Below are 12,376 nucleotides of genomic sequence, written 5' to 3' on the forward strand. Positions count from 1 at the left end.
TAGGGGCCAGCCAGCTGTCACCTCCAGGCTTCTGTGGCACTGGACACAGTTGCCCACGTCCCTCACGGGCTTCCAGGACACCACTCTCTGGGATTCAGATGACCTCAGGTTCACTTCTTACTTGTATCACTTCTAACTTTTGAGAATCATGCTCCTTTTACAATCTGGTCATCTCTATGGACCTACTTCCCAGAAAAAAAATGTGTATATGTTCATTTTGGCAAAATTTATCATATTAGTTTTCATCCTTTTAAATTATGATGACTTACAGGAAGGTTTGATATCTGAGTTAAATAAAGGTTGTAAGCCCAAATAGTATTTGTAATAAAATTTTTGGCAGTTAGTGTATTTCATCATTTATTTCCTAAAGTGATCAAATGATAATATTCACATTTACAGCTGTTTTATAGGGCATACTTAGATTTCCCTGAAAATAGCTCTCATTGCTGTGACATGATGCTGAGTGCTGAAATTTAGTTAAGGGTCTCAAGACCTATTTTCAATCTATTGGAAAGCCCCACAGAGTGGCATTACATACAGCATTATAATCACTATTTCTATTAAATGCTGGTAGAGATTATTATTAAAAATTGCTGTGAAACCTGAATATAAATGGTGGTAAAATAGCCTCAATTTCTATGGAATTGTTCTCACTTGCTCTATTTTAGCCCCATAAATAAAACTTTTAAAATGCATTTAGTTCAAGCTGTAATTTAAAAGAGTTTGTACATAGTCCTTTACTCACAGATGTTTTCATTTCTTTATTTTCTTACCCAGTCTTGATCTATAAATTATTCCTCTGTAGTTGTGTCATGTAAAATTTGGTGTAATTTTTAAAAATCTTAATATTTTGTGAGTAATTAAGTATTACAGCTAGAATTTTTAATATCTACTTATCTGGTTTACTTAATGTTTTCTGTTCAGCTGGGCATTTTTAGGGTTTCCAGAGTTTCTCAGTTGCATATAAATGTTATTATACAGAATCTTTGCAAATTCAATTTTGTTTTTATTTTTAAATTGTTGCCTACTGACAAGTTCCCAGGAGTGTGATAATATAATCAAAACAGACCCAGCCTTGCAGCCTTTCAGCTGTTAAAATTTTTCTTCATCTTTTGTGTTTTGTTGAAAGAGTTTCATTATTTCGATTTGCATTTCTTAATCATTATTAGCTAGATAAAACTTTCCCCCACATTTTAATACTTCTCTTCACTCTTAGGTGAGTTATCTCTTCCATGTTCTTTGTCTGTTTAATCTGCTGGGATTTCACCTGCTTGCAGAAGCTCACAGCCCTTTATGATGAGTCATATCAATTACTCATGTTCTTAGTATATTATTTTACCTTTTATGCCAATTTTGATTTTCCAGCATACAGAAAATTTTGAAATCCTTCAAAACACTGCATTTATGGCCATTGTTGGTGAATGAAATGTATTTTTTAAATTGTATAATTACTTTTATTTTCTAATATATTTGTAAACAGATTTATAAATGTAGACTTTTACATTTGGGGCAGTGTCATTTCCTTTAAATGTTTTTGAATATTTACTGGGGCCCATTTCTCGCCTTTTCAGGCACCCAACAGGAGGATCCTTTATTCGTCCACACAAGGCAAATTTTGGAGTAGATTTTCTTACTGCACTTAGGAAGCGCTATATGTTAGAAGATGGACCGGAGGAAGATGGCAGAGAGCAAATTGTTATGATTGGAAATAGACCTGTGAAAACTATTGGTTTTGACTCTGTTTTAAAAAAGCAAAGGTAAGTGGACTTGATAATGGAAAGGCTGACCCTTAAGGTCCCATCAAGGTTCAGGAGCAGGTTCACCTGATTACACGTTGGTGCTCAGAGCTTGACTCCCTAACTGGTCTGTGTTTTCAGCACAAACAGAAATGGAGATGGCGGGAGCCTGAGGTTCGAACATTCAGAGAAATTAAACCCCTCCTTTAGCTCAGGGTTATTGGACTTTCTAGATTGGAATTAAAATATTGATTTGCCTATTATTAATATTTATGCCATACTATCTTGTATTGACTGATTATTAAGTAACCAAGGTTGACATTTGGGGCCTTTTTTTTTTTTTTTGTATTTTTCTGAAGCTGGAAACGAGGAGAGACAATCAGACAGACTCCCGCATGCGCCCGACCGAGATCCACCCGGCACGCCCACCAGGGATGATGCTCTGCCCACCAGGGGGCGATGCTCTGCCCCTCCGGGGCATCGCTTTGTAGCGACCAGAGCCACTTTAGTGCCTGGGGCAGAGGCCAAGGAGCCATCCCCAGCGCCCGGGCCATCTTTGCTCCAATGGAGCCTTGGCTGCGGGAGGGGAAGAGAGAGACAGAGAGGAAGGAGGGGGGTGTGGAGAAGCAAATGGGCGCTTCTCCTATGTGCCCTGGCTGGGAATCGAACCTGGGTCCCCCGCACACCAGGCCGATGCTCTACCGCTGAGCCAACCGGCCAGGGCCTGGGCCTTTTCTATTTCATGGTGACATTTCTAGTTGGTTGATGTCAGAAGTGGAGACAGAAGTGTAAATTGTTATCTCTGCCATGTCCTAGTGTCCCTGGGGTTCCTGTCACCAGCTGCACACCCTTATCACCTGGATCCCATCCCAGACCTGAGTCAGAATACACTGGGCTCTCGTTTCTCAGTACCCAAATTATGGCACCAGCTGAGGGGCATGAAATAATGCATTTTAAAACTGCTGAGTCTGAGCTGTCTCTGATCCCTGAAACTCTACACGGATTCATTCTGCTGAACTGTCTGAATCAGAGAGACTAGAAGCTGATGTTCCCACAAAAAATCAGGCACAGGCCTGATCTGTGGTGGCGCAGTGGGATAAAGCGTCGACCTGGAACACTGAGGTTGCCGGTTCGAAACCTTGGGCTTGCCTGGTCAAGGCACATATGGGAGTTGATGCTTCCTGCTCCTCCCCCTTCTCTCTCTCATCCCTCTCTCTAAAAAAAAAAATTAAAAAAAATCAATAAATAAAATATTAAAAAAAAAATCAAGCACACAAGAACCTTCCAGGTTGTGCTGGGTTAGTGCTGGTTAGGGCTGTGGTTTGTCCTGACACTGGTGAGGCATTCTTGTAGCGACCCCTGGTGGCCACATGAAGAGTGGGTTTATAGCTGCTTGGTGCAGGCCTGTAATCTTAACTTCATTTCTAAAGTAAGACTTAAACTGTGGTGTTTTTCATAGTAAAGTTCTTTGCTATCTTCTTGTTTCTGATGTTATTATTAAGATTTAACATAATGCATAATTTTGAGTGTACATAGGGACAGTGTGAAAGAATAAATTCATTTCCTGTTAGCTCTGCTTTTTACTACAAATGAGCAGCATTTTAAAAAGCTCAGTAAGCCCTGATCAGTTTGCTCAGTGGTAGAGCATTGGTCTGGCATGTGGATGTCCTGGGTTCAATTCCTGGTCAGAGCACACAGGAAAAGCTCCCATCTGCTTCTTCACCTCTCTCCCTCTTCCTCTCTCTCTCTTCTCCTCCCTCTCTCCCCCCCCCCCTTCCCCTACAGCCATGGCTCAATTGGAGCAAGTTGGCCCTGGGCACTAAGCGCCATAGCCCCTACCTCAGGTACTAAGGGCTTAACTGCTGAGCAAGGCCCCAGATGGGCAGAGCATTGCCCCCTAGTGGGCTTGCCGGGTGGATCCCAGTCAGGGTGCATGTGGGAGTCTGTCTTTCTGCCTCCCCTCCTCTCACTGAATATAAATAAATAAATAAATAGCTCAATAACTCATGATTATTTTTTTTTAATTTATTTTTTTGCCAGAGAGACAGAAAGGGAAAGAGATAAGTATCAACTCATAGTTGGGGCACTTTAGTTGTTCATTGATTGCTTCTCATACATGCCTTGATGAGGAGAGAGGTCGTAGTAGGAGGGGCAGTGCTCAAGCTGAGTCAGTGACCCTTTCCCTACTCAAGCCAACGGCCTTGTATTTCAAGCCAGCGACCATGGGATCATGTTGATGATTTCACGCTTAAGCCAGCAACCCAGCGCTCAAGCCAGATGAGCCCGTGCTCAAGCCAGCGACCTCAGGGTTTCAAACCTGGGACCTCAGCATCCCAGGTCGATGCTTTGTCTATTGTGCCACCACTGGTCAGACAGGATATTTTTAATTTTAGAGGGATACAGTGACATCTGTTGGACTTCTAGTTTGGAGTAGTTTATAGTTTCATGATATCCCCACCATTCCATTCTGTACTGGCACCCTGCAAAGCTGGGCTCCTGGCGATGGCTGTGGTGAAGAGCAAGCACCTCCTGAACATCCTTCTGGGCAGAAAGTGGAGCGCTGGTGGCCTGTCTGGTTCCAGGGAAGATGTGTGGTCGGTGCCCAACAGACACAAAGTTGACAGGACATAAATACTCATTGTTTGGACCTAACCACTTACTAAATGGAATGGTTAGGTATTTCTTTTGGCCGAGGGGCACCGTGAAAAACTTACTGAAACACCAAGGGCCCCGTGAACTGAGAAGGTTGGGTAGCCTCCGCCTTGTGACTTCACTGCCTTGGTCTCTGATGATTGTCAGCTCATGCCTTACATATTTTTTTCTTTTTGTTTTTATTTATTCATTTTAGAAAGGAGAGAGAGAGAGAAGGTGGGAGGAGCAGGAAGCATCAACTCCCATATGTGTTTTGACTGGGCAAGCCTGGGATTTTGAACCAGTGACCTCAGCGTCCCAGGTTGATGCTTTATCCACTGTGTCACCACTAGTCAGGCACCTTACGTGTTATCTTAGTATATCCACAGGGTTGTCAGTTTTACATTTATTTTTTATAAATACTTATAAAATAACTTATTGTATGTCAGACAGTATTCTAAGAATTTCATAAATACTAAATTGTAAAATGCACATAAAACAAAATTCACCTCCTTCCCCATTGTAAAGCGCACAGCCTAGTGGCAGGACCACATGCACACATTGTGCACCCATCACCACCCTTCATCTCCAGACCCTTTTCACCCAGCAAAACCGAAGCTTCCTACAGGAAATAATAGCCCCCCACAACCCCCTCCCCGGCCCAACACTCACCCTTCTTTCTATCTCCATGAATTTGACTCTTCTAGGGATCTAATACGCTCTATAAGAGGCATCACAATATTTGTCCCTTTGTGACTGGCTTATCTCACTGAGCATAGGATTTGGAAGATGTGGAATCTGAGGCAGAGACGTTAACGCACCCCAGGCCACAGTAGGTGATGGAACTAGAATTTGAACCCAGGCAGTCTGGCTCCAGATTCTATGTTCTGAACACTCTTAGGCACTGCAGCACATGGGCTCTGTTCGTAGATAGAAAACACACTGAAAAGGCTCTGATAGCACCCAGAGAGCCACAACTCTCCAGGCTTATCTAGGTCAGCGCTGGACTGCCCATGCGAGTGTGGGGTGTGCCCAGTGCCACCCAGCACCAGCACAGAAGTAAGTACATGCACTGTGTATTGTTCAGATAGTAAAGACCTATAAGTTATGAAAATGAACATTTTAGGGTATGTGTGTTGATACAGCTGGATCATTGTGAACAGGACACTGTTGAGGAAAGAAATAATTTTCAGGATAGATACTTAAGTTTCCACTTAGATCATTTCATGTACAGAATAGTCTAACTGTTTAGGAAGCCTGACCAGACAGTGGCACAGTAGAGAGAACATCGGTTAGGAATGTTGAAGACTCAGGTTCAAAACCCTTAGGTCATTGGCTTGAGCCCAAAGGTCACTGGCTTGAAGCCCAAGGTCGTTGGCTTGAGCCCAAGGTCTCTGGCTTAAACAAGGGGTCACTGCCTTGGCTGGAGCCCCCCGGTCAAGGCACATATGAGAAATCAATTAATGAACAACTAAAGTGCTGCAACGAAGAATTGATGCTTCTCATCTCTCTCTCTTCCTGTCTGTCCCTCCATATCTCTCTCTTAAAAAAAATTAGGGATATGGACATATATAGTGAAACTGTTAAGAAGTGGTGAAGATTAAACAGACACCTAATGCGGCATAGTGGTCGCCCGTGGATGGAGGGTGAGGGTGGGTCACAGAAGAGACTGGCTTCAGTTGTCTTTGTAATGTTTATAATGCTTCGTTGTTTTTTTTTTCCAGTAATGCTTTATTTTTTAAATTGGGTGGTGGGTGCTGGTATTTCTTATTTTTTGATACCTTGCTGTATGTCTGAAATGCTTTCCAGTTTTTTAAAGGGCCACTGGATGTTGTGCGTGTTTGAATACATGTGAACTCTGTGTTCTTCATGCAGTCAGCTGAGCAACTTGCAAGAGATTTCTCTGAGGGGCTGTACAGTGAGCTCTGCTGGCGACAAAGGAAGCATTGCCCAAGCATGTCCTCGTATCCTTTCAGTGACAACTCATTGCTGGGCTCTGACTGAGTCTAGACTCTGTGCAGACACTGTGAGTTGGCTACCTCACGTCTACTGTCCTGGCTCCCTTCCCCACAGCAGCCCAGTCTACCTGGACCGTTGCTGCCCAGTTATTATTTACCTTCCCAGGCTCCCTGTTTTCAGGTGAGGATGCCCCCGGCCAATGAGGTATAAAGTGGGTTTCAGGATGGGGCTTCTGTGAAGGGGACAGTGGGGCTGGCATCTGCCCCTGCCTGTCGCCCGCACATCCTGCCTGGCCTTTGGCACAATCAGGACACGCAGGCTCAGCTAGTATTCAGAGAGTGAAGGAGGAGCTGGTCTTGAGTCCTGGCCAGTGTCTGGGGGTCACCACAAGGAAGTAAACTCTTCCTTATTAAGGTTCCTGTTTCATGCAGCTGAGTGCAGTTTTTAAAGTGCCTCAAACAGGCTTTTCCAAAGTTTGTAAGAGGACACGCTTTTCTCTAGCTTCTCTTATGAGTGATTTCCCCCCACATACTGCTTCTATGCCCACAACTCAAACATAGGAGGTGCTTGACCAGTGGTGACGTAGTAGATAGACCATGGACCTGGGATGCTGAGGACCCAGGTTCAAAACCACGAGGTCACCTTTTTGAGTGTGGGCTTACGAGTTTCAGTGCAGGGTCGCTGGCTTGAGCATGGGATCACAGACATGTCCCCATGGTTGCTGGTTTGAGCCCAGAGATCGCTTGCTCCCTCGGATCAAGGCACATGTGAGAAGCAATCAATGAATAACTAAAGTGCTGCAACTATTAGTTGATGCTTCTCATTCTCTCCCTCTCTCACTAAATAATAATTTCTCTCGCTAAATAATAATAATCTCATGCTAAAAAGTAATAATAAATAAAAATAAAACATAGGAAGTGGCCAACAGGCAGTCAGGAGGTTTCTGCAGATGCTTACCACCTAGAATGTGACTGCTGAGAATTGTGAATGCCTTCTCAGCCCTGAGACCGCAGTGCAGCTGTGCAGGCACAGCCCGGGTTTGCACATTTCCACTGTCTTCCTATTTTTCTGGTCTCCTTGGAGACCTTCCTAAGTGGTACCTGCCTGAAGCCATATCCTTTCCAGCCAGTCCAGGGGCTCAATGCCATCACATGGACGGAAAGACTGACCTGTACTTACGCACTCCCTGTTGCTAATTGTAGGCCTAAGTAGAGAGTTCCTGAGTTGAGGCCGCCATGGGTTTAAGCTCGCATGTGTTCGTCTGCACAGGGATGCCATCACGGGTGTCTGTGCCGGGTTTTCTTCCATGGAGAAGGAAACACCAGCAGCAGCCTGTGAAGCGCCCGGCCTGTTCTGCAGCACCCAGCGGACAGCTCAGTCCCTGCTTCGTTCCTGCTTGGTCTCTGCAGGGTGACGAACACCCAGGCTCAGGCCTTGTAGCCTTGGCACCGGTCTGCATGCACGCCTACGGGCAGGGCTACCACCTCCTTCCAGGTTCATTTCTCCAGCTATGTATTTGGTACCCATCTAGGTGTCTGATAGTTCACATTAACACATAGGGACTTGAAATCCCATCATACCTGCTCTGCAAATGGCAGTCACCTTTGCCTGGACATCGTTCTTGATGTCTCCTTATCTACCCTCTCCACCCATACCCACCCTTCAGTCCAGCCACTCCGGACTTCCTGTGAAGATTCCAGGCCTGAGGTTGCTGTCCCCTGGAGTGCCCTGTCCAGTCCAGGGGACCTCCTGACCTCTTTCTGCTCCACCTTCCCTGTGGGCTGCTGCTGATTATGTGAATAGTGACCTTTGAAAGGCTGGGTTACAGCCCAGCACTGGCTCCAAGCCCCCTCCTGCCCTTCCTGCCCCTTCCACCCATCCCCTCTTGTCCTTCCTGTTCCAGGTGAGGCCCTCTGTGATGTGGCCTAGCCTCTACCCCTTTTGTGCACTCGGGTCCAGCACTGCCCCTCTGCCTGGGCACACTGGTGCTTGTGTCATTCCCTCTGCCCAGATGCCATGCCCTTATTTCCTTAGTTCTGTGCTCAAATGTCACCTTAATAGAGGAGGTGGTCTTCCCTCTCCACCATCTGTCAGTCACCCTCACCGCCATTCCCATGTGCCCACATGTCTGTCAGGTATAAGGTGCTCCTGCATAGTGACTGTCTTCCCACCGAGAGTGTGCTCACTGCCCGCACTAGTTACTTGTGAATAAGTGTGAGTCTCTCTGCTCAGGGGTTTTGCTAGCTGTGTCCCTTCTTGACAGCACTGCCACCAGCCCCTCTAGCATTCGGCTCAGGTGCCTTTCTCTTCCTGTCCCACTGGTTTATGCTTCTCTGGGGGATTCCTGTGCCCAGCACAGTGAGTGTCATAGTAACTGCATCCAGTCTGTAAGAGACTGAGTGCATGTTTGAACAGTAGTCCAAGCTAACCCCGTTGTCTGCTGGACATGCCTCTAGCGATTTGGAGAATCCTATGGGGCAGAGGGTAACACGAGCCCCCAGAGAAGGGTGAGGGCTGATGTGAGGCTGCCGCTGCTACAGCGCCAAGGGCAGGGCCCTGGGGACACCTGAGGTTCTTAATAAATCAGGGGTATCATCACTGGCTTTTTCTTTTTGTTGGATAATGCAAGAATGGTGTAGCAATGACACTGGGTTCTTGTTCCTTTGATTGTTGGTGTTTGTCTCTAGTTTGCAGTATGACAGCTTTTTAGTGTCTGAATGAACAATTGGATGATTTGAAAAAGTAGAAGTAGTGTGAGCAGAATAGGGCATCACGTGAGAAACCTCCCAGGCTCTAGAAGTGAGAGGTGACCACTGTATGTCTGATTCTTTCTGTATTACTGTATCTTTTTTTATTTTATTTATTTATTTATTTATGTATTTATTTATTTATTTATTTTATAGAGACAGAGAATCAGAGAGAGGGATAGACAGGGACAGACAGACAGGAACGGAGAGATGAGAAGCATCAATCATTAGTTTTTCGTTGTACATTGTGACACCTTAGTTGTTCATTGATTGCTTTCTCATATGTGCCTTTACCACAGGTCTTCAGCAGACCGAGTAACTCCTTGCTGGAGTCAGCGACCTTGGGTCCAAGCTGGTGAGCTTTTGCTCAAACCAGATGAACCCACGCTCAAGCTGGCAACCTCGGGGTCTCGAACCTGGGTCCTCGGCATCCCAGTCCGACACTCTATCCACTGCGCCACCGCCTGGTCAGGCTCTTTTTTTATTTTAATAAAATACTTTATTTATTTATTTTAGAGAGGGGAGAGAGAGAGAGATTGAGAGAGAGAAGGGGAAGGAGCAGGAAGCTTCAACTCCCATTTGTGCAAGCCCGGGTTTCAAACTGGTGACCTCAGTGCTCCAGGTTGATGCTTTATCCACTGCGCCACCACAGACCAGGCTGTATTACTGTTTCTTAACATGTGCTTTTAGATATTAGAGATGTAGATTTGTCAAAAAACCTACTGTCAGCATGGGATGAAGTCACAGATATTGCTGACCAGCTCAGATACCTGGAGGTCCTTAATCTCAGGTAGGAACCCTTGGTTACTAACTGTTCCCTAACCTTTAAAGACCCCTCTCCTTGCTCCCTCCCAGCGTCTCTGTGGGAGAGAGGTGGGAAGGATGCCTTAGTTGAATTTATCTAAACTTACTCTAAATTTTTCTTTAACTTCTTTCATATTCTTTTACTTCTTTCATATTTTTTCAAATGGTCACAGGAGGTGATTCCTTCATCAGGAATGTGCTTTGCTCTTGGCTAGGTGGGGGATGGAGTAGTTGATTTACTGAGCTGACAGCTCCCATTTCTGGTGAGCCTGACCAGGGCAGGTGGCCCTGCGGGGTCGTTGGTGTTTGGGGAGAAGAGGTGAATCAAATGTGCTGGTTCCTTCTGAAGCTTCTGGCTTTTAATTGCTTTACAGATGACTAATTTCATTGGAATAGTTTAATTCAGTTCTGATGAGGATTTTTTGTTAATCTATATATTTTCTTAATGTCACAGTTTTCCAGGCCTTCTCCAATATTTGATTGGCTTTGATCTCAGAACCTAACTTTCCAAGAGCTCAGCTAGGTCTCCCCTTCATATTTGAGCTGACTTGACACATGCAGGTGAGCGCTGCCTCACTCAGGATGTCAGGCCTGCTTTGTGGTGCTCCCAGATGTGCAGAGGGTATGCGGTTTAGCCCACTGTCTCCTTCTGCATCCAGCACTCATATGGGTTAATGGCACCTCCTTTCAGAATGACTGCCCTGAGTAAGAGCTGTTCTTGGGAACTTCAAGGGCAGTAATTTATTTAATCCAATCTGAGAGCAACAGGGAGGCATACTGTTTAAAGGAGCAAAATGCTTGCCCACGATCTGGCCCATTGGTGGGACCCAGGAGCGGGCATTATGGGCAGTGTCCAGTGCACACCTATGAAGCTGAACACTGTGTCGCCTAGCTGTCTTGACCCTGTGAGATATCAAAATGTTGTATGTAGTCTTTTTTTTTTTTGTATTTTTCTGAAGTAAGAAGTGGGGAGGCAGAGAGACAGACTACCTGACTGGGATCCACCCGGCATGCCCACCAGGGGGTGATGCTCTGCCCATCTGGGGCTGTTGCTCCATTGTGGCCAGAGCCATTCTAGTGCCTGAGGTGGAGGCCATGGAGCCGTCCCCAGTGCCTGGGCCAACTTGCTCCAATGGAGCCTTGGCTGCAGGAGGGGAAGGGTGGAAAAGCAGATGGGCACTTCTCCTGTGTGCCCTGGCCGGGAATCAAATCCGGGACTTCCACACACTGGGCTGACGCTCTACCACTGAGCCAACCAGCCAGGGCCTGTATGTAGTCTTGACTCACTTTGGTTTTTGGTTTTGGGTGTTTTTTTTTTGGATTTTTCCGAAGTTGGAAACGGGGAGGCAGTCAGACAGACTCCCGCATGCGCCCGACCAGGATCCACCCAGCACGCCCACCAGGGGGCGATGCTCTGCCCATCTAGGGCGTTGCTCTGTCGCAATCAGAGCCATTCTAGCGCCTGAGGCAGAGGTCATAGAGCCATCCTCAGCGCCTGGGCAAACTTTGCTCCAATGGAGCCTTGGCTGTGGGAGGGGAAGAGAGAGACAGAGAGGAAGGAGAGGGGAAGGGGTGGAGAAGCATATGGGCGCTTCTCCTGTGTGCCCTGGCCTGGAATCGAACCCGGCACTCCCACATGCCAGGCTGACGCTCTACCACTGAGCCAACCGGCCAGGGCCCTCACTTTGTTTTTGATACTATTTTAAGACCGAAAACACTGTTCATATTAAATCCCAAATTGTTGCACGCAGTAGCCATTCCGGCCGGGCCTCCTGTGTGCAGTAAGCACGTGTGCCTGCTTCTCTGCAGGGAAAACAAACTGAGGTTCCCCCCTGGCTCCTCATCCCCACCCAGGAAGTTTTCTGCACTGAAGGTGTTAGTTCTGAGCCAAACAGGAGTAACGTGGGCTGAGGTAAGCGTTTTTCTTTGGTTTATTACCCAATAATAAGCACTTTTAAGTGATTTCTTTAATAGAGAATTGAAGCATAACTGTGGCCTCATTTTAATCATCCTGTATCCAAATAATAGGATTCTTTAAACTGTTTGCAGACTCACAGTGATGAGGGAGACCTTTGTTGTCTCGGAGGTCACATTCTCACTCTTTCTGACCTGTTCTGGCATGTCCATGAGCAGCGGCTTGGTGGTACTTGCAGTAAACACGTGCAGCATGAGCCTTTAGTGACCTTTTCCCCAGGTGTCTGGGGCAGAGCTCAAGCAGCAGGAAATCCTCACATCCTTTTCTTGCTTGAAGTTCAACTCTAGCCACGCTGTTTACTGTGCACAACTGGGAGGCTCGGGCCCTGGACCTGCCAGCATCTGTTACGGGAGCCACTGCTTCTGTCCGGGCTTAGCTGCCTTCACACTGCCAAACATGCAGAGAAGTGCACCCCAGCAAGCTGTCCATCAGTGAAGTGTGCCGAGGCACCTGTCTTAGAGGTGTCTCCTTGAACTGTGGCCATGGTAACACAGCTTCTTCCTTGGGGATCTTTCCTGTGCCTT

The 12,376-nt window shown here is 46.4% G+C and overlaps 2 protein-coding genes across 12 annotated transcripts in view; one reads left to right on the plus strand and one right to left on the minus strand.

The window, feature by feature from the left end:
- Nucleotides 1–12,376, plus strand: part of TBCE (tubulin folding cofactor E) — a 125,709-nt gene that overhangs the window by 68,478 nt on the left and 44,855 nt on the right. For 7 of the 8 annotated variants that reach the window (XM_066235636.1, XM_066235601.1, XM_066235593.1 and 4 more), the window contains exons 4-7: nucleotides 1,572–1,757; nucleotides 6,243–6,331; nucleotides 9,764–9,863; nucleotides 11,687–11,789. In XM_066235636.1, coding sequence (XP_066091733.1) covers nucleotides 1,572–1,757; nucleotides 6,243–6,331; nucleotides 9,764–9,863; nucleotides 11,687–11,789 — 478 coding nt within the window. The remainder of the gene's footprint in view (nucleotides 1–1,571; nucleotides 1,758–6,242; nucleotides 6,332–9,763; nucleotides 9,864–11,686; nucleotides 11,790–12,376) is intronic. The other variant, XM_066235641.1, reaches the window with a different exon arrangement.
- The window catches only part of B3GALNT2 (beta-1,3-N-acetylgalactosaminyltransferase 2), a 129,455-nt gene that overhangs the window by 26,786 nt on the left and 90,293 nt on the right, over nucleotides 1–12,376 (minus strand). The window lies entirely within an intron of this gene.

The sequence above is a fragment of the Saccopteryx bilineata genome, chromosome 1, assembly GCF_036850765.1.
Source record: "Saccopteryx bilineata isolate mSacBil1 chromosome 1, mSacBil1_pri_phased_curated, whole genome shotgun sequence".
Classification (NCBI taxonomy): Eukaryota; Metazoa; Chordata; class Mammalia; order Chiroptera; family Emballonuridae; genus Saccopteryx; species Saccopteryx bilineata.